Source organism: Colius striatus, chromosome 3, assembly GCF_028858725.1.
Source record: "Colius striatus isolate bColStr4 chromosome 3, bColStr4.1.hap1, whole genome shotgun sequence".
NCBI lineage: Eukaryota > Metazoa > Chordata > Aves > Coliiformes > Coliidae > Colius > Colius striatus.
Genome location: NC_084761.1, coordinates 88,154,375 through 88,179,688, shown reverse-complemented (window position 1 = coordinate 88,179,688; position 25,314 = coordinate 88,154,375). Strand labels below are relative to the sequence as shown.

At 38.6% G+C, this 25,314-nt stretch overlaps 1 protein-coding gene across 3 annotated transcripts in view; it reads left to right on the top strand.

Annotated features, from left to right (window-relative positions):
- AFAP1 (actin filament associated protein 1) overlaps window positions 1-25,314 on the top strand; it is a 124,316-nt gene that overhangs the window by 45,398 nt on the left and 53,604 nt on the right. For all 3 annotated transcript variants that reach the window (XM_061993125.1, XM_061993123.1, XM_061993124.1), the window contains exons 2-3: window positions 10,406-10,534; window positions 15,766-15,863. In XM_061993125.1, coding sequence (XP_061849109.1) covers window positions 10,408-10,534; window positions 15,766-15,863 — 225 coding nt within the window. In that variant the 5' untranslated portion in view covers window positions 10,406-10,407. The remainder of the gene's footprint in view (window positions 1-10,405; window positions 10,535-15,765; window positions 15,864-25,314) is intronic.

The following is a 25,314-nucleotide window of genomic DNA, read 5'->3' as shown; positions in this document are numbered from 1 at the left end:
TGTAATGGTCCTATGATTCTAAAAGTCTCTGTTGGAGATGTAGAAAAGGTCACTTCTTTCCTGGCCTGGAAAATACATCTAGGGAACATAGTAATTAGCTGGGAATTTTTATGATGATATTTTATCATGGTGGAATTTTATGAAATTTCAGTTACATTTATGTTCATAGTGGAGAAGGTCTTGGGTTTAGGGCACTTATGTATGTGTCCTCTAGATTTCTGAATGGGGCAAAGAATTTCAGCAAGTGCTGGTTTAGGCCCATCCAGGAACAAAGGACCACAGTCAGCCACTCCTTCACTCCTCCCCCTCCTGACAAGACAGGGAACATTAAAAAAAAAGAAAGCACCAAGGGCCTTTGGATCCCCCTAAAGACCTGTAGGGCTTACATGTCACATATGGTCCAGGAAAAACAGACAAGACTACTCAACCTGGGGAAGAAAATGAAACTTAATTTAATCCACAACCAATCAAAACCAGAAACACCCAACCAAAACCAATTCAGAGTAGGGTGATGATGAAAAGTACCACAAGCCCCTTTTAAGATCCACTTCCTCCCAGTCCTCCCCCTCTTCCGGCTCTGGTGTTCCTACCTCCTCCTCCCCTGAGCAGCACAGCAGGGCAGGGAATGGGTGTTATAGTCTGTCCTGTTCCAATGGCTCCTGCTGCTTGTCTCACCTCAGGGCAGATGGGCTCCTCACTGGTCCTCCCTGCTGCAGCACAAGGTCCCCCACACATCAGGCAGTCCTGTGTGGGCCGCTTCAACATGCGGTCGTCCCGAAGGCTGCCGCTCTTCCCTGCTTCCTCTTGTTGGAGGTCCAAAACACTCACTCCTAGCACAGGATCTTCCCAGATCTGCTGGCAACTTAATCCTGCCATTGCCCTCTGTGGGTTGCATGGGCACAGCTGCTTTCTCACTGTGGGCTGCAAGGGGGTTTCTCTTCCGGTGCTGTTCTTCCCTTCTTCCTTCTCTGACTATGGAGTCCATGTGGTCACCTCCATCTTGTTCCACCCTTCTACCTCCTGCTCCACACTGCAAATTTCCCTTCTGAACAGTGATTACAGAGGTGCCAGACTGGTCGAGCTGGGCAGGAGGTGGATCCACCTCAGACCTGGGGGAAATTTTGGGAACTGTTTACAGGGGCAGTACTGCAGCCCCCTCCTCCTGTTACCAAGCATAAGCGTCTCCACACAAACCCATCATACAACAGAGAAAACATACTCTCATTTTTCCAGCAGTCTAACATTGCCATAGAACAATGGTTTGTGTTGGACTCAATGATCTTAAAGGTCTTTTCCAACCAAAACAATTCCATGATTTTATGATTCATCTAAAATGAGGAACCTGTGCATGATTGCTTTTTAGCAAACTTAATTTGTGAATCACTTGGACAATCTTAAGGGTGAATGCCATCAAAAAGTTCATAAGAAAACTAATATTTCTGCATTTCATGGAAAACATAAAAGTGCGTGAAGCCCCTAAGGCCCAGAGATGTTTCTGAGTAAGGAACAGAGCACTCAAGATATGAAATAACTTCATACATATATATATATATATATATATATGCACACACATAATATTCACAGGATTCAAGCACTTTTGATATAACAGATTTGTAGAGCATGCCTCGTAGAGCATTCTCTACAGATTTGGTTTTTTTTAAAGTAAGTTTTCCATTTTTATATTAATGACTCTTCACCTATGGGGCTTGAATTTCAAAGTTACCTTAAAGTCTGTTTTTTTTTTTTTCCTCTTGACTATAATCTACATCTCACATAATGAAATTCTCCAAAATAAGAATAAGGAGTGACACTAAAGGAAACAGAGGTTTCCTGAGGCATTGTGGTAAATGATGTATTCCACATGAAGAAAGCTTGCAGCTTCACCATTCCATTCTCTAAGTGTAAAGTATGTTTCTTTGGTCTTATTTTCTTAACATAAATCTGTATCAATTTTCAAACGCCTGACAGAAAAAAGCTGAACATGCCTTTCTCTTTGGGAAGTGTAACAGACAGTAAGCAATGTATGGTAGAACTTAATCAATGCATAATGAATCCACCAGTGAGAACTGTGGTGAGGACTTCTGGTTCTCTTCTTATAAACTAGTATTATCTCATTTCTGTCTTTAAATTAGCTGCAAACTGGAAGCATAGAGCACCAGATTCACAGAGTGCAATCCATTTTTAGATTCTACTATCTGTATGGCTAACATAATCAGGACTTCTTTAACAATTTCAAAGTTTGTTATTTGACGCATGTATTGAAAGCTGTATTGCTGAATACAAAAATAACAAATTATCAGATACAGTTCCTACTATTACAGTATTTTTATTTCTTTGTCATTATTTTGCTATTCTGTTTCTCCACTTCATTAACTTCATTAATTTACTATCTTGCAATTCTGCTGGATATGTAATTATTCATAACTTTGAAAGAAATCCTAATCTGAAAGGGATTTGTGTGCAGCTGAGGACACAAGTGAAGAATTCACAAGGTGTATTGCAACTCTTTGCCTTCTTTTATCTACCGCAGGCTATCTGCTTCTGTGTGTCTCAGCCTTAACTGAGCTCCATCTCCTGCTGGATCCTGGAGTCTGGGACAGACTTTCACCTCCTACCACAGATTTTCTGTCTCCTTTTTGCATCATGAGGGAACTGCTTTTCTTTTGTGGAATCTGAGCCCGTTTATTAATTCTGTAGTGGCTGCTTATCTTTTGTGGTTTGAAGTAATGGAGGAGTTGAGCTAATGCAGGAGCCAGCAAAGCAGGACCTGGAATGTCTTGTCCTGACAGGATGATGTCAGATGAATCATTTGGAGGTGGTTAAATGTAAGAAATTTCCATTTTCTGCCCTAGTAGGGTAATGGGAGTCTGAAAAGAAAACTCCACTTGAATGCCCACAGTGAGCACAGAGGTGGGAGGGGCAAGGCTCATGCCCAGCCTGCTGCAGTTGGAGTGAAATCCATGTGCATTTGCTTTACAAGGTATGTCATATTTATTTTAGGAACCCCATGTGGAAAATATACTTTTACAGAAAGCCTTGTACAACTTGATAAAGTCCACTGAAGTGTCTGTAGTTCTCAGCATTTTTTTTTTTGCTAACATATTATGAGTTCAATGTGGTTATTTAGTACTTCAGTAAAAATAAATGCCTATAATACTAGTTTTTAATGTTCTTATTTTTTCTTCATTTATTCTTTATTTTCTTCTTTGTTACTTGTCTTATCTCATCTTATATTGTTCCTTTTTTCTTGTATCTCTTTTTTTCTTTTTCCTCCAACCCCCCCCCCCCCCCCCCCCGCCATTTTTTCCTTTCTTTTTTCCTGATTTCTTTTTTCTGTTTTTCCTGTGGGTCTGTGAACTTGCTTAAACAGAAACATTCCTCTCAAAAGTCTGTGGCAGTGCTTAAACACTGGTCTGGACTTTAAAAAATAAACTCTTTATCCATCTACCTTACGATAATGGATTACACTCCTGCGCTGCTGTCACTCACTGTATGGCTATAGTTGATTGAGTAGGATTTTTGGCAACTTGTTTCTTGCCCAAACATTCCTTAACGCTTCTCCACCTCTTGTTTTATCACCCAAATATTGCAATAGCAGCATTTGGAGCTCTGATAGCTTTTTCTGAGAGCTGATTTCTTAAAAGCCAATTCCTTGAAAACTGAAGCAAAATGAAGAAAGAAAAGTATATTCCTATACATATGGGTTGTGGCTGAAATGATCCCTTGACACTCATCGAAGTTGATCATAAATATGCATGAGACAGGAGGAGTTTTTAGTAGCTGTGTTTTCCCTCTCTTGCCCCAGGCTGTCTGGAAAGAGAGTTTCTGACAGTCTGGGGAGCTCCACATTTTAAACAAAAGATGATTGTTAAGAGTTTTTCAGAGAGAGTCAAATATCATTTTCATGTTAAAACACTCTGATGACAATCATTGCATGTGTTTTACTTACTCCATGCTAATTTTTCTTTTTTAAGGCTTCATCTACTATTTAGGGTTCACTCCTCTTTCATACATGTTTACCATTCTTTCCTGTAATGCCATGTATCCTTAATATGGTCTCTCTTCTTTCTGGGGTAGGTTTATAGCATACTTAACAAGTTTTTAACATTCTTAACTGGTTTTTAGTATACTTAACAGAGTTCATCACACCTTGTACACTATTACTAGAGCAGCAGAGAAGGGCCAGTGCAACCAAGAGAAAACTGTCCTAGTGAAAAGTCTTGAGGTTTTTGCTCATTGTTCATCAAACAGCATGCATTTGCATTGCTGTGGATGGATAGGATTTTTTTGGATAGGATTTTTGGATAGGAATATTTTTTCTTATCGTGGTGGATAGGACTTTGATATAGTTTTCAAATATGTCATCTACTTTCTGGTAGCATAATGAAAAAAGTAAAAAAATTCCTCATGCTAAATATACTATCACTGCTTGCTTCCAGATTTTGTGTATTTCTGTGCTAAGTCATTTTCCCAGATAATGGTAATGTACTAATGAAAGGAACTTTTTCAGTAACTATTTCATTTTTGTAACAGTGTGATAGGATAGCGTGGAAGCAAGTCAAAATGATTTTGTTGTTTACTTTATAAAGGTTTTTACCTCCTTGTTGACTCCATATTCTTCATAGTGCTTCTGATATTTGTATCTTTATTAAATACAAACATCCTTTTCCCCAGGGGTATTTCACTATGAACTTTTTAATAAAATACTCGAATGAAGACAACTTAAGGATGATGACACTATTTTAGTAGAAAATGGGTATAAACATACAGTTCACACTCTGGTTTTGATTCAAAACTAGATCAAGTCTGGTTTCTTCACTTCTGCTTGTGTACTCCAGTGACAGGCTATTTTGGCAGGTTGGGAGAGTCTGTGTGTTTCGAGAAGATTTTACACATCGGATGGTAGTAGACTTTAATCTGATTTTGAAACACCTAGCTTCAGTTATTCAGCCAGCCATCTATCTCCATCTTTAACTATTTTTTCTGAAGAAAGTCCCAAAGTATCACACTGCTAACAGAATATGGAGGCTTAGTGTTTTTTTTAGTAGGTGAAAGCATAGATGCATTGAAATTGGCCAATGTGGTGTATGAGTTAGAGAACATCTTTATGTAGGAGTACAAAACTGCAGCATGAACATTTTTTAGAGAATAAATGTGATTATAGGATCAGATATGTGTTTCATTTAATATAGCTTTGCAGTAAAAGACCATAAAGGCAGGGTTAAGGATGAGACATCTGCTTTGAAAACCTTTTCGTGGTCACCAAATATAGTGCTTGTGTATGTGCACATGCATATGCATGTGCCTGTACGTGCTTGTATTGGGTTGTATTCAGATTGAAGCACACCTGTTCTCAATACTTGATTTTCATGTATTGCTGACGATTGGCATCAATATTATCTATAAATCCAATCAAATTTGTTTCAGAAAGATAAATAAGATCCCCTCCCTTCCCCAGGAATGTAGATTTCAAAGTGCTGACATAGATTTTTGGCATTCCTAGATGTGCTTAAGGTAAATATGAGTCTCTCTACTAATAGAGAAGTAGATAGATGAAAGTCAAATTAGGTAACTTCTTGTAGTGGATCTCATTGACATGGTCTGTTCTGGCCTTTAACATCTGTAAATGACAGAGCAAAACTAAGCAGAGAGCAAAAGAACAATATGTAAGGAACTGATCAGAAGATCTGCTGAAAACTTGAAGCTCTATTTCAATTTATATTTCTACAATAGATTTGTATACTGACCTATTTGTGTCCATGCATTTATAATAGACATGCAGGCATAGAATTGTGTTTACTTTGTAGGGGGTTTGTATTGTACGGACAAGACAGTATTTAATAAAAATACTTCTTGTCATCCTTCCTTTCCTAGATTTGTATTTCTTTCTCTTTAAAACTTCTTCAGCACGTATTAGTCAACTGGAAAACACTTTTGGGTCATTCATGGTATGACAAAGTTAAAATATACAGTAATTGCAATGAGCGACCAAATCCCAATCTGACCGTTCTTTTAATGATATCCTTGTCTTTTCTTCTGGTTTAAGCAAGTTTGATTCATGTGTGTGATACAGCACTGTCCTACAATTTATTTTATTTTTTAATCAATTACAAGTGAAAACTTTGTATTCTTCAGTAAATGGTAGTAGGCCAGTACCCATAAATGTAGATGTGGAATAATTGCATCATCATGCTCTTTAAATCCCAGTTGATTTTAGTTCTGGTTTGGAACAAAAACTACAGTGTGATGTAATTGCCTTTCTCTGATTATTTTTTACCTTGGTGTATTCTGTTGTTGGCTTATGTATATAGATTTTATGTGCTGTCATTTGAAAAACTTTAAAACTCTTGAGAGCCAGTGTTGGAAACCCTTCTGGATGTATCATTGCTTTTTTATTTGTGCATGGCAATTGCAGCAGCCCATTAGGGGCCTATAATTCCTACTGAGCATAGAATGGACTTCTCATCATTTAATATGGAATGTGATTTTGCTCCTCAGTCAAGCTAAAATCTGCTTACTGTTGTGATTACCATCCCTGAGCTCCACCCTGCCTTTCACCACCTGCCACTTACAAGTAATTCCTTTGGCAATGACAATACAGCCAAAACTGTCAAAAAAATTTGCCCCTTTTTGAGAGCCTTCTGATTATTATTCTTATTTTGTGGTGATGTCACATTTCCAAGGGTAATCTCTCACTGGAGGAATATGTTTTTCTTTGGGACTTGCATCACTCTCTCATTTTTAGTCTCCATTTCAGAAGTAATGATTGCTTACTGAAAATATGCATTATGTGGATTTGTATTATTCATGTCCATTACATTTTGTAAGCACATCATTACATTTCTAGGAATGAGAAAAGAAGATTCTTTAATCCAAAAAATAACCAAAGGATTGAAAACAGGCAAACTTGTTTTTTTCCCAAGTGCATACAAGTTTATTTCTTGCCAACCTAGGAAAAAATGTTTTCAGTTCCTTATTTCAAATATTTTAAATGTATTCCATGCCACTATTTTTGTTTTTTGCTTAAACTGCAAATGTATTAAAACATCGAAATGAACTTTTAAGATAGATGGAGCTGGGAGCAGTGTTGCTGTCCTTTCTTTTTGAAGTTTGATATCATTTCATGTGTTTAAAGTGAAAATGAGAACTCCCTTCTTTCACACTTTGATGTTTGTGAGAAAATACAACCCTGGTAGAAAAATAAGAGAAGCAATGTCAATGTGTGCATGCCTAGCATTTTACAACAGCTGCTAACAATTCTGTTGTCATACTAAAATTTTACACTAGCATTTACAAGTGCTTGCTCAAAGTCAGTGTCATATACCTTTAAGCTTACAAAGGCTCTGTATTGTTTTAGGATGCATTATTAGATATTTGAACCGCAGCGCTGGACACAAAGCCAAATGTAAACGCAGTTACAGTGAATGTGTTGCTAAGGCAGTGGTTCTGAGGTTTTTTTTTTTTTAAGCATCATCTCATTGGTATCAGATTAATCTTGTCATTTTGTATTGGTCCTAACTAAGACTTTTTAAAAACATCCTCTGCTGGGGACAATTAAACTGCTTCCAGTAACTTAGGTGGCTTGGTTATTGTAGGTTAATGGACTGTGGTCACCAGTGGCTGTAGTGACATAGAGGAAGGCCACACATTTTTGGGATGAGGCCTCAGGAGAGAATTGGGATGATGCCAGCTCCCAAGAGTATCTCCAGTCTCTCCAGTGATTTCCTATCTCCTCTTCTGCTACTTGTTTGTCTCTGCCTCATAACTCCCTCTTGATCTGTTTAGATTTATCATTTTACAAGGTGTTTATATTAGATTTTAAGCTACTGAATATAAGGACCTTACAGTTTTTATTAACTAGAAATACTTATGCACACTGGACATATCAATGGTATCTGATCCTTTTCTTACTTCCTTCCCAGAAGTGAAGTTTCTCAGCAGAGAAATGAGATTACTGTAGCACAGGGTATTTGGTGAAGAGGAGAAGGGAGAGCTTCCTTTTGGCTTATGTACAGTCCCTTGCCTTAAAGAATACAGAAAACATGCCATTGTAAAGAAATTTTAGTGCAGTAATATATGCAATTACTGTCAGAAATTTCCATTTGGCTATAGAACTAGTTGAAAAAATACATATTTCTTGTACTGTACACTGATTAGATTTCACAATAACTGCCTAGATTCTATGGTAATGATAGCTTTTGAAATTCGTGTATTGCAATAAATAAGTAAATACTTCAAGATTCATATATTCCATATTTTTTAATATCATAACAACAGTAGTAATACATCTTATATTCAAAGCATACAAAAGCAAGAGAATGTTATACAGTTAATGGAATATACACCTAATTTATAAAGTATATAACTGTAAAGATATCCTAAGAGATGATTAATTGAGGGGTTTGGGACTTTTTTTTTAAGTCATAGATCCTCTTTCATTTTCCTTCCTTGAGTCTTGTGGTCACTTGCTACCTTTTTGCTTCAGAAAGCTGTATGCTGTAGGTATATATGTTGTTGTTCCAACATGGACAACGCTGGAAGTAATAGGGTTGTTGTGAAATACTTGGGATTTCTGCCAGACTTCTGAACAGCTTAAATGACCCAAGTGTGATGGCAAAAAAAATTACTCGTAGCCACGGAACGATATTCATGGACCACATTGTGAAGTCATAAAGACAATTTTGGTGTAATTTTTTTGTATGGCACCTCTGTCTGCCTATAAATTGTAAAAATATTTGATAAACATATTTCCTAGCAAAGTGGACAGTTTATATAACGTCAGTGCTACTGCTCAGTTGAATAGAAGAATGTATTCATCAACAAAACTTGGGCAGGAGGGATGTATTTGTGCAAATTAATCGTGTCTTTCAGATGACATTTGCCCAAGCAAGATTTCTGCTTGGAGTAGGTTGGGTTTGCCGAAGCAACCTGAGCATACCTGCAGGTGCAATCTGCAAATAAACTGGAAAATCTGCATCCACCAGAGACAAGAAGGGACCAACAGCCCCATGTAGGGATGTAGCTGACATCTGCAGGTTTCCCTGCCTGGTGCTCTTTACAAGTGTAGGAGAAAACAAATGCATCATGACCAAGAGTTGGTTGTTTAAATGTCCAGACACATTCTCAGAAATGGAAAAAAGGATTCTGGATTCACTGGGGTAAACAGCTGTAACAGAAAAGGTTTTAGGAGTAGGGAAGAGCTGTTAAGGGGGTAAGTGGTGAAGAATGTACTTTTTAGAGGTCTGAAGAGGCTTAGCAGTGGTTGTCTTGTTATGCCTTGAAAAGACTATAAAAACAAATATGATTAAATAGACAAAAATTTAAATAGAGACATTTTGGAATGAGGCTAGTACTAAGATTAATCCTAAGTGTGGCCCTGAAATGAAACTGATTATTTCTCCTTATCTTTTAATGAGGATAATGTCACGAGATAGGTACAGAATGTATGGAAATATGAGCAGTTCTATCCAAGATGAAACCAAAACTAAAAATAATTAGTCCATTTCAGTGAAAGGACCAGAGAATCTCAGAATTATGAGAGAACTGAAGCATGAAAATGAGGTTATATAGTATAGGTTTCTCATAAACCTTCTGAAGAATTATCATATGATTAGGCTGTAACAAATGTGTTTATATGTATGGTCTGAGCTACTGCAGTTTTTAAGACAATGCAAGACTTTAGAGGTAATTTGAAAGAAAAATATTAGAAATGTGCCTACAAAGCTCATTGGTAAAAAGGTTGAAAAGCATTGGGAGTACAGACAAGGAATGTAATAATTCTTGAGTTATTTTGAAAGCCATGAAATCTGGAATAACAGAAATAGGATGAAATATGAAATGCATCATCAGGAATGTAGGGAGTAATAAGGAATTCTGCAACAGATTGGGAGCTTGTCTTTGGAAATTAAAAGAAAGACAAATCACTGTAAAAAAGCAGTACCTTCTTTATACTGCTCTTTTTTACCACACAGCAAAGAAAAATAAGGTGAGGGAGAGACTTTCTTTAAAGATTTATGCAAATATCAATGTGTCTAGAAACTTTACCAAACTTCACTTGTTCTGCACTTAGAAACTGTTTGTTAAAGGGAGAGAGACCAGAATGGCACTGATTGATGGCCAGCACTCCTGCACCTTCTTTTGACTGATTCTGGCTTCATGATACGGTGTGTGAAAAGAACTGTCTTTTCTGGATCAGTTTTTAGATTACCACTCCAAATGGCAGTAGTGTTCACTAATGGACTATTTTGATGTTTTTACTAATGAATAGTCTGTTTCTAGCAGGGACCACCATAGAATTTTAAGAAATCATATAGAATTCAATATAGGTACATATAGAAATGAATGGAATAGTCTTTTTACTAACAGGGCTTTTCAGAAAAAGTAATTATCTTTTCTTGTCTTTCAGCCATGGAAGAGTTAATAGTTGAGCTGCGCCTGTTTCTTGAACTTCTGGACCATGAATATCTAACTTCCACTGTCAGGGAGAAGAAGGCAGTAATAACTAATATTCTCCTGAGGATACAGTCATCAAAAGGTCAGTGTCAGGGGTGGGTTTTCTTGCTTGCAGAATGCAAATATTAAGTCTGTGCTCACTGAAACAACTTTAAGAGCTAAAGACAAGCCCTAAATTGAAGCAAGACAGAAAGACAGGGTGAAGCCCAAATGTAAATTTCCTGAATACTTTCCTTCATATTCAGCAGTAATATATTGCAGAAGGCATACTGGAAGTATCTTGGTTGCACATGGGTGAATCAACCACAGAAATGCGTGCAAGATAGAATGTTTTCCCATCTGCTGATAGAGTGGTTACTTCATTTTATTTGTGGCAGCAATGCTATTTATGAGTTTTGATGTAGAAGTGATACTGTGTCAGGGAGTGCTGACCACAGCACCATTTTAAAGATGTGTGAGTGATGGATGCTGCGTCTCTGTCAAATGATGCAAAGCCATCAAAAGGCTTGATGTTGAGGTGGACTCTGGTGCGTGGCTGATGCAGGATTGTCAAGCCAGAGCTAGGAAGTGTCTCTCATCGTGTTTGCTTTACATTTTACATTTACAGTTATATTCACTTTTCCTGTATCTTTCCCATCTAAAACCATTTTGATTGCACAATCACTTTTGTCTCCTACAAGATTATGGATATACAGGATAAGTGATTCACAGCATATAGCAACCTTTCCACAGAGATTATACAAAGAACATTCCTCATTATTCCTTCTAACAGTACTTTTATATTTCCTTACAAGACTGTTATGTGTGAAGTGGCATCTGGGCTATTAGACCTCTGTCTCTCCTACATTTGACAGAAACACTGTCAGTGTAAACCATCAGTGTTTAGATTTTTGAAAAATACCAGAGTGTGTTGAAGAAAAATGCCACATTGTGAGCAGCTGCACTTCTCATGATTTGTTTCTTCTCCAGTGCTAAAAAAACCATGGTATTGTTTGATGCAGTTTCCCTCCTTCAGTAAAGAGTTCATTTTTGGCAGAGCATTCAAGTCCAGGGAGATCATCTTGACGATAGTGATTATTTTTCTTTCCATTTTGACATTCTTGAAGAACCAGCACTGTTTTTACGTTACTACTGAGAGAAGAAGGCAGGTACCAATTTCACATATTGCAGAAGGAGGCTTTGTGCTACCAAAGTTGATCAAAATGCACCAAACTTCCCAAACCAAAATCTGTAGGCGAGACCCTGCCATTTGATGTTTTGAAACACTTGTATTTTACAGGTGTCCAAAATAACCTCAACAATGCTGATCTGACACTGCATGTGCTTCTTGTAGTCTTTTCAACTAAAGAAAAACGTTTGACTTCCTCGAGAAGGCAGACAACATTCTGTTACCAGCTTTGGAAATGCAGGGAGAGGTTCTCATATCATTTCATTCTCAGTTGTTAATGGTGTTTCAAGACTCAAAAACGGCTGCTCTGCTAGTAAATTAAACACAGCTGGATATGTTTCTGCATCCTAGACCTCAGTTATTTATGTTATTGAATTATAGAGAGCTCTTTGGCATGGTTTTGACCTGAGTTGACTTGTTTTCTCCATCAGTTCCTAGGCATGATTTGAGAGTTAGCATGGGCAGAGATCTGATCCTGACAGTTCAAAATCATCACCCTCCACCTTGGTTTTAAGGGATGAGAGACTTTAACCATATGGATATCTATTTCTCTGTACTAGAGCACCTTCCTAGATGTGTTTAATTTCTGACTCTAGTTGTGGCCAAGGATAAAAGACCCATAGTTTTCTACCTTTCAGCACCTAACATTTAAGTTTCAAAGCTCATTACAGGATCTAGAACAAGATCCATTACATCCTATTACAGGATCCATCCATTAGCAAGATACAAATATTAAGTGGTAGAGCTTAGCTCAGTGCAATTGTAACTGGAACATTTTCCCTTCTCCTAGTGCCTATATTCAAAGAGATAAAATTTAGACATTTCAAAGAAAAGTCATTAAAGTGATTAAAGGATCCAGAAATATGCCTTCAAATTATCCAAAATGAGGTATCATAATTAATCTCAATGTAGAAAAGCAATGACTGAGAATGAGCTCTTACTTAGACTTACATGACAGTAAGTGCAATGGCTGTTTGTTTCAAAGTGGAAATAAAGCACATGTTTTGAACACTGAAGTTATGAACTCATGGGAGAGCTTTGTTAAGATCTACATGCCATTGCTGGCATTTTGTCATGATGGAATATTTTACTAAAAGATATGCTTTACTTCTAACAAGAATTAATTGAAGGAAATCCCACAGTTCAATTAAGCAAGAGGTCACAGGACTATGCTTTATACATCTATAAATGCGAGTTTATGGAACTGCAGTTTAAATAGAGTTTAAGCCAGCATGGCCTCTAAAAAAGCATCCTGTTTCTCTCCCCAAGCTACTCATTTTTGCTTGTCATATATTACATCTTCCTTTCTGCTAACACAAGCATTATTTGCTTTTTTTTCCTGGTTTAGTCCTAACCAGTGTCACTTCCCTGGTCTGGTTCAACCTGAGGCCACACACATGCTTATGCTGGCACAAAGGAGAGGTTGGTGCAGGGACAGGAACAAGGCAGGGAAGGAGTGGATCTGCCTCCTTGGGAGCTCTGCCATCGCGTGCTGGCTTCAAGTGTGTGTGGAACTACCCAGGGAGTCATGTACTTTACTGGAGCTGACCCTGCTGCTTTTTTTATCAGTTAAAACATTCAGTTCTCCCATCCCTTTGAAACTATTCATCTCTTCATTAAAATTAAAAGCAATAAAAGATGCATAAACCCACAGTAACCAAGCTGAACTGTCATTCAGAGTCTGTTTTTCAAATGTTGTTTTACTCCACCCACATAACTCCACGAGAGCTTTTGGGTTGCTGGCACAGTTTAAGAGTCCTGAGGACTATACTGAGTTCAAACTCTTTATATGCATTTGCAAAACTCAACTATGTGAATCCAATAGGATATTTCGATTGCTGGAGCAAACCATTTAAGATCAGTTGGGAATGGTGTGAAGGTTCTGGGCAGCTGGGAACTGGCTGGGTTCTTTATAACATCTGGAAATGGACATTTAAATGTTTTTCTTTGTAAAGGTGTGGAAATTATTATAATGAGCTGGTTGGCTTTTAGTAAAACAGTTTAAACTCAGTAAATTCTTACTTGGGGAATTCTTTAGAAGTCTTTTGCCTTGTTTTGTTCCATCTCCCAAAGACACAGTGTTTTCTTCATATCTATCAAGCAGAGAGAACCGGGCCAGGCGGATGTATTCTTCAGGTTGTAGCTGCCTGGCCTTGACCTGCTCCACATCCAAACCAGTGGTTACTCTGAATAGCTGGCAAAACTATAAACTTTATTTTTCTTCCCAAGCCTTGGCATGCCCAATGGATTGTAGATCTGAAGAAAACACTTGGCATTTCCTTCCGAAAGTCAGACTTTCTTTTAAAAAACAGAGACACAAACAGTTTTTTTTGGAGTAAGAACTATTGCTGCATTTAGTCATTTAATACAACTGTCAGCATTGCCTGTTTTTCTTAAAGGGACTTGATACTGTAAACCTAGTGCTCACTTTGCTGTGTAATTTAGTAGAAGAAAAGATATGTTAGAGCAAGTTCTTGCATAAATACACCTAGTTTAGGGAAGAACTAGTTTTGCTGAGTTAATAAAATTCACTTGGAATACTTTTTTTCTGCAGTAAAAAGCCCTTCATATTTGACTTCTGGTTGTTACGGAAAGCATGAGAGGCTTAGATATGGATAGCAGTCAGAAGATGGATTCATCCTACATAAAGAGGAATAAGTGAAAGTTATACTGAAAAAAAAGAGAAAAACCGGAATGTTCCCAAAGGCTAATCCCCTTCTTGATTTGTAGGAAGAAAGAAGAATCTGTGGCTCTGAGACAGTTTATTTTATCAGTGTTGTTTTTCAATCCATGACTTCACAGCCAGTGGGACTGGGATATTATGACAAGAAATATTTCATCATTGGTTACATTTCTGAGATTTGTGTGATCTTGACCAAAAGACATCTATTTGACTGTGTAAATATGTATTTGAAAACCTAAACTAAACACTAGAAGCTAAATTCAGTGTAAGGATAAGCAGAGTACAATCTGTTAACTGAATCTTTTCCAGAACATTGAGGAGATGCACCCTAATCTCCATTTTGATATTTAGAAAAATAAACAATATCATGTTCCTATGAAGTGAGTTCAACTGTGATTTAAATTATTGTGCCAAAAATTCAGGATGAGTGGGCCAGTCCTCTTTTCCTCTGGGAGGGAGATGCAACAGCAATACCAAGTATCCTCAAAGCAGCCTTGACATTCAACTCCTTTTCCTTTTTCAAATTCACCTGGAAAACCGTGGGATTGTTGTTTAAACAAGTGGGAGGAAGAAGGAAACAGTGGGAAAAAAAATGCTCAGTGTGGGGTCCTGTTAATGATGAGTTGGTTAGGGGCAATGTCCCACAAGCAATAGCATGTTTCAGTTAGGGTGTCACTTCATCGTGTGTCTCCCAGGATTTGTGCAGACTGGCATCACAGCTCTATCATCAGAGATGGTGGCAACAGAGAGCCCAGGGAACTTGTGAACTTGGCCAAATAACTGTCACCATTACTGCCAGGGACTGGATGATCTCTAAAGGTCCCTTCCAACCCCTACCATTCTATGATTCTATGAAGGAAGGCAGGTAGACAGGATGTCTTCTTCTGCCTTCTCCACTCTTTTGGCATGAAAGGTGGTTTTGGACTTGTTTCTGCATGATAGCCTTGCACATCCAAAATGTGCCATGGGAATAACTGTTGCTCATCTCCACTGGTAAAAGGCAGCCAGCCACATACTGCCCTCAGGCTGACTCTGTTTTATTTGCTGTATGGTATCACTGGGATGTTCATGAATGTGGTATATTCCCCCTATAAATGTTTTCTTTTATCTGTATGGTAGATGCCAGGCAACATGTTTGAATTCTGTTTAAGCCGTTCAGTTCCAGATGGATAGGCAATGAAGAATTATTTCCTGTATATTTTTTCTATGTCTACTATTTGTTGATCCAAATAGCATATATGTCATTATCATATAGATTAAGTATGTGTTTGTTCTGCTTGATTAATTTCCTGAATTCCCAGCATTCTTCCAGGCCTGCCTCAGTAACTGTGGTTGGGAGGTAGGCTGTGGGCTGTGTGCCAGATTTCGGTGTGTGACAGTCAGACATGGTGTCCACATGAGGGGAAAAAAGTCCTATTTGCATCCACCAATGTGTTAAGTGATGTCTGTTGCTCTTCTACAGGTTTTGAAATAAAGGAACATGTACAGAAGCAAGAAGTCGCCAACAATTTGCCGGCGCCTCCTCAAATGCCTCTGCCAGAAATACCTCAGCAGTGGCTGGTGAGTGTTAATTTAAATACATAAATATACCTAAGAGAGAATGTATTTGTGATAAGCCCTGCCAGAAATAGTTGCAAGAGGAAGGAGCCAGTGGGTCCAGGGAAATATTATTCCTTTCACCTCTGGTCTGGTTGAGAGATATGGATTCAACTTGCAGAAAGGAAGGCAAAAAACTCCCTGTGGTGAAATAAACCTGGGAACAGGTCACCTGCAAAGGCTGTGGAATCGCAATCTTTGGTGATTTTTCAAAATGCAAGTAGCAAAAGCCTGAGTGACTTAATTTTAACTTAAAAGACTGACCTGCCTTGTGTTGGAGGTTGTCTTTGCCAAACACACAGGTCCCAGCCAGTTTCTTATGATTTTATCCGGGAGCAAGCATTATGAGAAGACTCTAGCTTCATAGCTGAAAAATGACGGTGCAGGGTTCTAAAATGGAGGAAGAATACTTCCCTATATTTTTAAATAAAGTCTTTGGTGCCCTTCTCTGCTCAGTCTTGGGGTGGGAAATCCCCTGCAGAACAGGGAGAAGTACATGTTCTTGGAGTTGTTTATAGCAAAGATACTCATTGGGATCTGTAATTCAATTCCTCCAGTTGGGAGCAGCCATCTTGTTAACAGAACAAACCATAAACAAAGTTTTAATGTTCCTCTGTTACAGGCTTTACAGTAGATTTGAAGAAAACATTTTCAGCATTATTTTTAGAGAAGCGTAAGCAAGTCATGGTTTAGCTGGTTGAAAACGGGACACAGTCTTAGTCCAAACACTGATAAAGTATCCATCTTTTTATTCCTTCAGTATGGTGGCGTTCTGCTTCATTTTAGTGTATTATTCTGCTACTTCATTTCTGCCCAGTTCTAAGAGATACATAAGCCAGTAGCATCCTATGAACATAAGAACTAATTTATCAGATCAAACTCTTGGCCAGCCTTTCTCAATAACCTTTATTTCGTGGTAAATAATACTATGTACTGCAGAACAAAGTGAAGAAAGACCCCAACAAGCATGTGATATAGAACACCTTAATCATAAGTTCTCCCTAAGCACTGCCAGCTTTTGGTTTGTGACCTGAACAAGGTGTTTGGGTTGGGGGTTTTTTTTTTCAATTTTAATTCTACCTCATGTAATGAGCTATGCTGAAATCATTACAGGAAGGGAATGTTTATGCTAGAAACATTCATATCCAAAGTTGGTATATGTACTGGAGCAAAATTCAACTAAAAGAGATTGTGTAAAATTAATTATACATAGATATGAATGGATGCAAAAGTCATCCTATTCATATGCAATGAAACCTGGAGAATCCATTTAGTGGTCAACAGTGCCTGAAAATTTTTCTTCAATTCAAAATGCATATAGCATAAATTATAAGGGAAGGGGTTGATGACAGACAGGAAAATTATGCAAAATGCAGTTGTCTTCAGGTGCTAGCTTCATAAACTGAAGCCAATTGAGATCCTTGCTTTCGTATTTATGTTGGTTCAGTTAAATAAAATGACTCTGAAGGTTCAAGTTGTATTTCTCAAGACAACTGACCTACATTTTTCATTATGCTAATGTGTAAATGCCCATAAAGTTGATACAGCTGAAGCAAGTGAAGTGCTGTGAAGTATGGATCAAGTCAGAGAGGTCAGTACTGGTTTTTTTGCAGCAGTCCAGTTTCGTTTTGAGTAACAAAAACAATTCTCTGATATACAATAGGAGTTATTGTGGAAGTTAATAGTTAACTGTGTAACACAGTTAAAGTTAACACAGAGCTGGCTGGTCTGGAACATGGTCTTCCCACAATGAGCCTTGGCAAAGCGGAGCTTGAACATGGCCCTCCCATCTGACTTACCCATAGTGCTGCAGATGCTTTCATCTCGGTGAAGTCACCAAACTGAGTTGTTTTTTCCATAGTGGCAGAAGATGAATTTTGCTAGTTTTTCTCCAGTTCTGTTGCTGCTGTGAGACAGTGGTGGTTTTCACCAGAAATGGTATCGGTGCTACTTTGAGGTCAGCCAGGAAATGTCTCAGGGCTCTCGTTGTCATGCATTATCCACATACAGGTGCTATTTTAAGACGGTAGCGCATCATAATTTGTGAAAAAGATGAAAGGTGGCTACTGCCCTGCAAAAGACCAGGTGGAGTCATGAAGGAAGGACAAAACCATCTCATTTTTTACCTTTGAACACTAGGGCAAGCTTAAACCCCAGTCTCACTGTTTAAAAACCTCTCCTGAAATCATGTTGAACTAATGGAATTGATCATTAGCTCGTTTTGGGGATCCTTTCTCTATTAGATGTTACTTTGTTAGTCTCTTGTTATTATTAGATACCATCAGAGACTGTCATATTGTCTTTCATTTTAAACCAGGCTGGACACCAGTGACAGTGGCCCAAATCTAATTTTCCCTTCCATTAATGCTCCTGTGTGGTGATTATCAACCTACTCTGAATAAATGGACTCATAAAAATGTGTAGCTGGTGATGCCAGCCTTTGTAAAAACTGTACATAATTACATTTCTCAGTGACACAAATACTGAGATACCTTTCCTAGCCACTTTTCATAGACTCTGTTTTCATAATGCAGTGGAAGAAATCCCCTGGGCTTACCAGAGACTAGGAAATTTTACTTCAGGTTGTCCTTCTTCACATGGCAAGTTGTATGGTACCTCTTTTTGCCAGCCATTCAGGATAGAAACTTTTTTCCACTCGCTGAATAACATTTAGTGGTGGTCTCTGCCTCCAGTGGAAACACAGTGTGCTGCTGGAAGACAGGAATTTACTGGAAGTGAGAATCAATAACTTTAAATAAACTATGCACTGTTTCAAAATGTTATGTATTTAGCACATCAGTTATTGAGCATGATGGAAATTAAAGTTTCATTTACACCACTGTTTCTCTTCATGGCACTCGAGGGATTCCACATTCAAAAATATTTAGTCTGAATTGATGTTTAAGCTTTTACTTATGTAAAGATGTGTGGGTGGGAAGGAATTCAATACTCCTTAAAGTAGTGCCAGGGGCCAGAATTATGTGTGGGCAGGTGGCGTGCAAGGTGTCCGTTGTAAATCTGTAAAGGGACCTGCATATGTACTCATGCCAAATGTTGTATTAGTTTTGTTATTCATCAGCCCATGAAGAGTACAAAGTTCATTTTATTTAGAGACACACTGATGATAGTTTAAATTAAGTGTCCAGTTATTAAAACATATTAAAGACCAGAGAGTTTTCCTGGACTAAGTCATCTTTAGACCAGGACAAAGTTGGCCCTTGCATATACTGGGATGAAGTGAATGACTAAGCACAGAGTCTCTTAGTAATTCTCTTTCTCTCTATACATTCCCCTACCTACATCTGGTCTAGCAGACTTTCTGTCAGGCTTAGAAAGCACAATTTCTTGCCTGCTTTAGCCTTTGCGTGCAGCTCTTTCAGATGTCCAGAAAAGTAAAAACTGCAGAGAAAGGATGTGAGCTTAAGGGCAACTCAGACTCCTTCTGCAGAACTTAATTCCCACTTGCCTGGGTGTGTTTATATGTGCTTGATGGCATCAATACAGTGCCATCAAGAGGGAGAGGTTTGTCTTGGTCAGCAGCAGAGGAGGAGATCACTGTGTTTGAAAGAGAGTCATGTTGGTTCTCCCCTCTTGAAACTGCTTACTGCAAGAGCTTGTGTCTTTTAGCCTAATTTCTACATCTCTATATCAGCAGCTACTTTTATGGTATCTCCCTGCTCTTGACAGGCAAGGAGCAGTGCAAGGTGATGAGTTTGGAGAGCCAATAACAGAGCCAATGCTCTGTGCCTTATACCTCAAAGTACTGCTGATGGTTTAACACCTGAGATCCCAACACTGCACTATCACCAGGTTGCTTTGAAGTACATTTTCCACTGAGGGAGTAAGATTACATCCGGTGTGTCCTGCTGCTCAGATGCGCCTGAGGATTACTGGTATAGATTATCCACAGCATGACGGTGACAGAATACTTTTAGCCTCCAGGCATTTGGTTGTCATATTATATCTGACAGTTAGTGATTTCAGTGCATTGTGCAGTCCAACAAAATCAGATACAAAAGCACACTTAGCTATTTTACATGATTTCCACAGTAAAATCTCATGTATGTTTTGTGTTTCTTGGAATATTGACAATGTAATAGTTCTTTAACCGCAATGAGTGTCCAGTAAGATGCCAGAACCCCTGCAGATATAAATAAAAAAGATAGGTCATCTTCCTTCAACCCTTTCCTGCAACGTACACAGTCACTCTGTAGGAGTGTTTCATATAAATGGGTTTCCTATTGTGGAGAAGTGATTTGACAGCCTCCCTTTATCTGGCTGCATGTCAGGTATACTCTTAGATATTTATAAGAAATTGATAAAAGGAGATAGTGTCCTTGGAAAAGGAAAAAATCATCCTGAAATCAAAAGGATTTTTTAGGTGATACATCACCAATGACATTAATCATTCTTTGAACCACAACCAAAAAGTGTCACTCTTAAAGCTTCTAAAATGTATGGTGAGACTAGTACTATAACAAATGATAGGGGCTTATGTGCCAGGTGAGTACTTATGAATCTTCATTTTGTCTTGCTTTATCTCCTAACACTGAGAAGCAGTTATTTTTCTCTGTTCTTCTGAAAATATAATCTTGAGATAGTAGTAGCCTTTGAGGTTTTTCCCTTGTGTAAAATTTGAAAAAACACAAAAATAAATTCAACAAAAAATCCGTTATTTCCTTCAGAGCTATCTAATAGCTTCAGTTTGAACAGATCTCAACAAGCTCTTCCATAATGAAGAAACAATTAAAGGGGCTATTTTGATTACTCAGTGTGGCACTCTTACTACAGGCAACTACAAAATATTATCCCTTTCGGAAACTTACAAAAATCTATTTATTAGCATTTAAATTTCTTCAACCCACCATTTCAATTTGGAAGACTGTTCCACCATCCCAGTGTTCATTGCAAGCCTTTGTCCTTGTGTTCAAGTGGTCATTTTTCCCCTCATCTTGGTACCTGTACCTCAGATGTCCTTTGAAATCACAATTGTATTAATCTCAGGTTTAGATCTATTGCATATAGAGAGGCTCTGTCAGTTTCAACTTGAGCTATAGCTTAACTATAGTGAACTATATCAATATTTCTCCCATGCATCTTCTGTAAGGTTTGTGTTCTGGTTTGATCACAAGTGACCAGAATAGCAGAGTCTTCTGGACATAGAATCATAGATTCATTTATGTTAGAAAGGACCAACTATCAAGCCCAAGCATTAACCTAATGCTACCACCAAACCATATCCCTAAACACCTCATCTACATATCATCATGGGATAGTGGCTCAACCACTTCCTTGGGCAGCTTGTTCCAGTACTAGACAACCGTTTCAGTGAAGAAATTGTTCCTAATCTCCAATCCAAAACTTCCCTGGTGCAACTTTAGGCCATTTCCTCTTGTCCTATCACTTGTTACTTGGTGACATTGACTCCCACCTTGCTACAGCATTCTGCCAGGTAGTTGCAGAGAGTGATCATGCCTCCACTTAGCCTCTTCTTCTGCAGACTAAACAAACCCATCTCCCTCAGCCAGTCCTCATCAGACATGTTCTCCAGACCCTTCACCAGCTTCACTGCCTCTCTATGGACATGCTCCAGCACCTCAATGTCCTTCTTGTAGTGAGAAGCCCAGAACTGAACACAGCACTCAAAGTGCAGCGTCACCAGTACTAAATACAGAGGGACAATAATTTCCTTGGTCCTCCTCACCACACTATTTCTGATACAAATCAGGATGCCACTGGCCTTCATGGCCACCAGGGCACACTATGGTGGTGGAATACTTTCAGTCATCATATGTTATCGGATAAAGAATAAAGGTTGTGTCTTGCAGGACACTGTATTTGCTGTTCTCATTTCCTCTGGGTGGGATTAGTGTATTATTGTTGGTGATTTATTTTACATTTGAAGATTGAATCAGAGAAAAGCTTTAGTTAAAGTAATTTCCTCTCAGTTCATTTATAGTGTAGCTTTGTAACAGTGCACATCTCTGTGTTTCAAAGCTTTCTTCATGTCTAAGCTGCCAGAATGAGCTGTTCTCAACTGCCTTTAGCTGGAATTTGCATTTAAACTGGATGAACTCAGGTTAGGTTAGAGTAGGACTGAACTACTTAGATCTACATAGATAAATCTACATAGATTCTTCCTATGATCATTGTGAAGGTATATGCACGCTTCTGTCTTTGCTAGATACTGATGGTCTTTGACCTTCATATAGGAAAGCTATCAAAGTACAAATGCCAGAGATTTGATGAGATATTTTTGCACCATTTTTTATAACATATTTACACTTCTGGTCTCAGATTTTAAATTTGTTTTTTCTATGCTATACCCTCCCTGTGCAGATAGTTAGGGATCAGCCTATTTACTTTCCTAACCATGCTCATTAATTTTCTGTGCACAAACACATGGGCAAGGAATTAGGCCAGTAAGTACCATGTCTTTGGTTGACTATGTTTGATGCATTGCACAGGCCCTTTAAGAATACCATTCTGGTGGAAATGATATTGCCTACATTTTTCTCACTGTACTGCCTTGTCTTGTCCTCACTGTCATGTTGAGCACCTGGATAAGCTTATTAATTCCTGAAAGAGGAAGGTGATTTTGTCTTTGCTGGGGAGTACACAATAACCACCTCTGACTGAGGACCTCAGCTGCTTAAAATTTAGATTCATCTTTCTCGTGTAATATGCATTAAAGTGTTCCCCAGCATTAATTGATGCTCATTTCTTTTCTTGGTACACTGAAACCCTTTACTTGATATGTCAACTGTATTGTTTTGTCTGAGTGATGCTTCCAACTGGCTGTGCATTAGTGTTTATTATAAAATCTGAATTATACAGAAATATTGTGGTTTTGTTTCTGTCTCATTCACTTCTGAGTCATTTCCTTAGATCTTCTGTTACTTCCATGGAGTTTGGAGTTTATTTCTACTCCTGTCTTCCATAGCATTTGGGTGTAACTCCTTCCAGCTATCTGTCCTTTCAGTGGTGCATTCTGTGCTCCAGTCTTTTTGTTTTTATTGAATATCTCAAATGTTAATTAAATATAATAGCAAGAACTGGACTTAAGCTTATTCCTAGGTTCTGCTGCAGACTGATGTTGCCATCAGAGAGAAGCAAGAACCAATTGGGTTCTCTGCTCACTCAATATACTATGTCAGTTTCTTACTGTTTCCACTTAGTTCTCTTCATTACCATCTTTACCTTCCTGTTACTTAGGTAAAGGCATTGTCACGTTATCTAAGCAGAAGTCAGACATGTTATAATTTGTGAAATGATAGTTCAGTGACGTTCGTGTGTAAATGCTCTCCAGACAATCTTCACATCAAGCTGTGAAGCCATAGCACACGCTGATTCATTCTTTAAATGCTGGCAAGTCTGTTCAGATCCCTTTCCCATCATCAAGCTGTGGTTTCTGAGACTGTGATCTATTTGTAGTCACTATACTCTACATACTAAGTGCTTTTCCAGAGATACCATTAATTAAGTGTTCACCCCTGAGTCAGCAGACATGCTCTTGGGCTGTGTCAGATGTGTCTCCACTCCCTGGAGGACAGCGTGCAAAGTGTGTACAGTCTTTTGTTCTTGATCTTAATCTGTTCAGTCACTGTTCAGGATCACCCTAATGAAAAGCTTCACTTGGGCTTATACTCATCTTCCACCTGATAATCACACTAGTGTTTCCTCCTTGTCCTCATGTGTTGTGGACTGCAGTAGCAGCTGGTGGATTACCAGTTCAGCTCTTTGTAGGATTGCTAAGGGTTGAGAGGCCTATGTCTGACTATGTTGATTTTTTTAGACAAGTTATCTTGTTTTTTTCCTGACAGCACCAGTATCCCAGAGGCATCTGCTGTAGTTGCATATACCTTTATGGAGGTTGAGGGGGACTGCACCAACAGCCTGTACTGCAGCCGTGTTACCCCACCTTGAGGGTTACTCAAAAAGCTGAGTTGGTGACTGGCTGGCTGACTGGTTTGCTGTCCTGTGTTAGATACATGCAGAAGCTGAAAAGAGAAGTTGTTAGACTTCTGTGATGTTATTTGGTTCTGTAGGGTTCAGCTGATGAGCTGAGAAATTAATAACCTTAGGCTATGGAGCTGAGGTTGAATGAAGAATTCTTCTCAACTTCTGCTTGACAACTCTCAGGCTAGTATTTCCCTCCTGCACAGCTCAAAATGGTCTTAACATCTCATATGGTTATCACTTTTGTCCTGAATAAATCCAAAGTCCATGCAGGTCCTCAGCTGCTGGCAATAAATGGTCATTTTTCTTTACTGACTTAGCAACTGTGAGTTTATCTAAAGGTTTTCGTACTAAGTGCATTGCAAGTAGTAGTGCCCAGTTTCCAGCCTTTACAGTGGTATGATCAAGCCTGGTAGAAGTGTGCAGTCAGTAATTTTGCCAATTGTATTGATACTCAATTTGTTAATTCATCTTGCTTTCTGACATCTATTTTTTCACATGTGGGGAGAGGGCTCATATAAATGTGAGCACTCTTCCCTATCTAGGCTGAGGATGTGATGGGGTTGTACAGAGGTCAAATCTAAGCTTTCTCCAAACCAAATGTCATCTGTGTGTGTCAAGATTTTTTCTTGACAGCCCACATTTGCCTACTCGCTTCTGAATAGCTTTATTATGCACCACCAGTGTGTGACCACTTTTCCAGTCTCATGTTGCTGCTTTCAGTGTTGAGGGGTTACGTAGCAGCTGGCTGCACAGTCCGGCTGGATCCAAATTGGTGGTTGATCTAATAACACACATGCGAGCGTGGCTCTTGAATTGCTGGCAGCCTTTGCCTCCAGCACGGGTGTACTGACAGTCTCTGCTAAAGTCACTGCTTTGCATGGGAAATCTCCACATCCTAAATCATTATATAAAGGGAAGTGTTTCTTTCTATTTTCTACATAGTGCTGGGTTTCATCGGGGTGTAAAGTGATTTCATATCCTCAGGCCCCTATATGATGACATTTATTTTCCTGTTTCCCATACTGCTTTCTACATGATATACTTCCATATCTTGAGCAGATATCAGCTACATTATCCCTAAGTAACTGTCTTGCTAGGTACCCTTGGACAGAAGGGGGAAATAAGGTAATTTATCTCCTAGTGTAAAGAAAGAAAATTTATTTGTAGTCTGTGGAACACACAGAGGCAGATGGAGAGGAAGATCATAACACGCCATAAAATTAATATTTCCACTAAGTCTGTTTCATAGTATCCATAGTAATAATGAAGTTTTGTTATCCAGGTAGATATTGCATATTATTCAGAGATATTTGCTTCTTTCTCTTAATAGTCCCTCCTGTAAACTAGAGTTGGGCATGCTGTGCACAGTCTTATCTTTAATATCTCCACAGATACCATCTCTCTATGGCCATTATCACCTTGTCCACTTACTGGTTTCAAATAGAGCATCTCT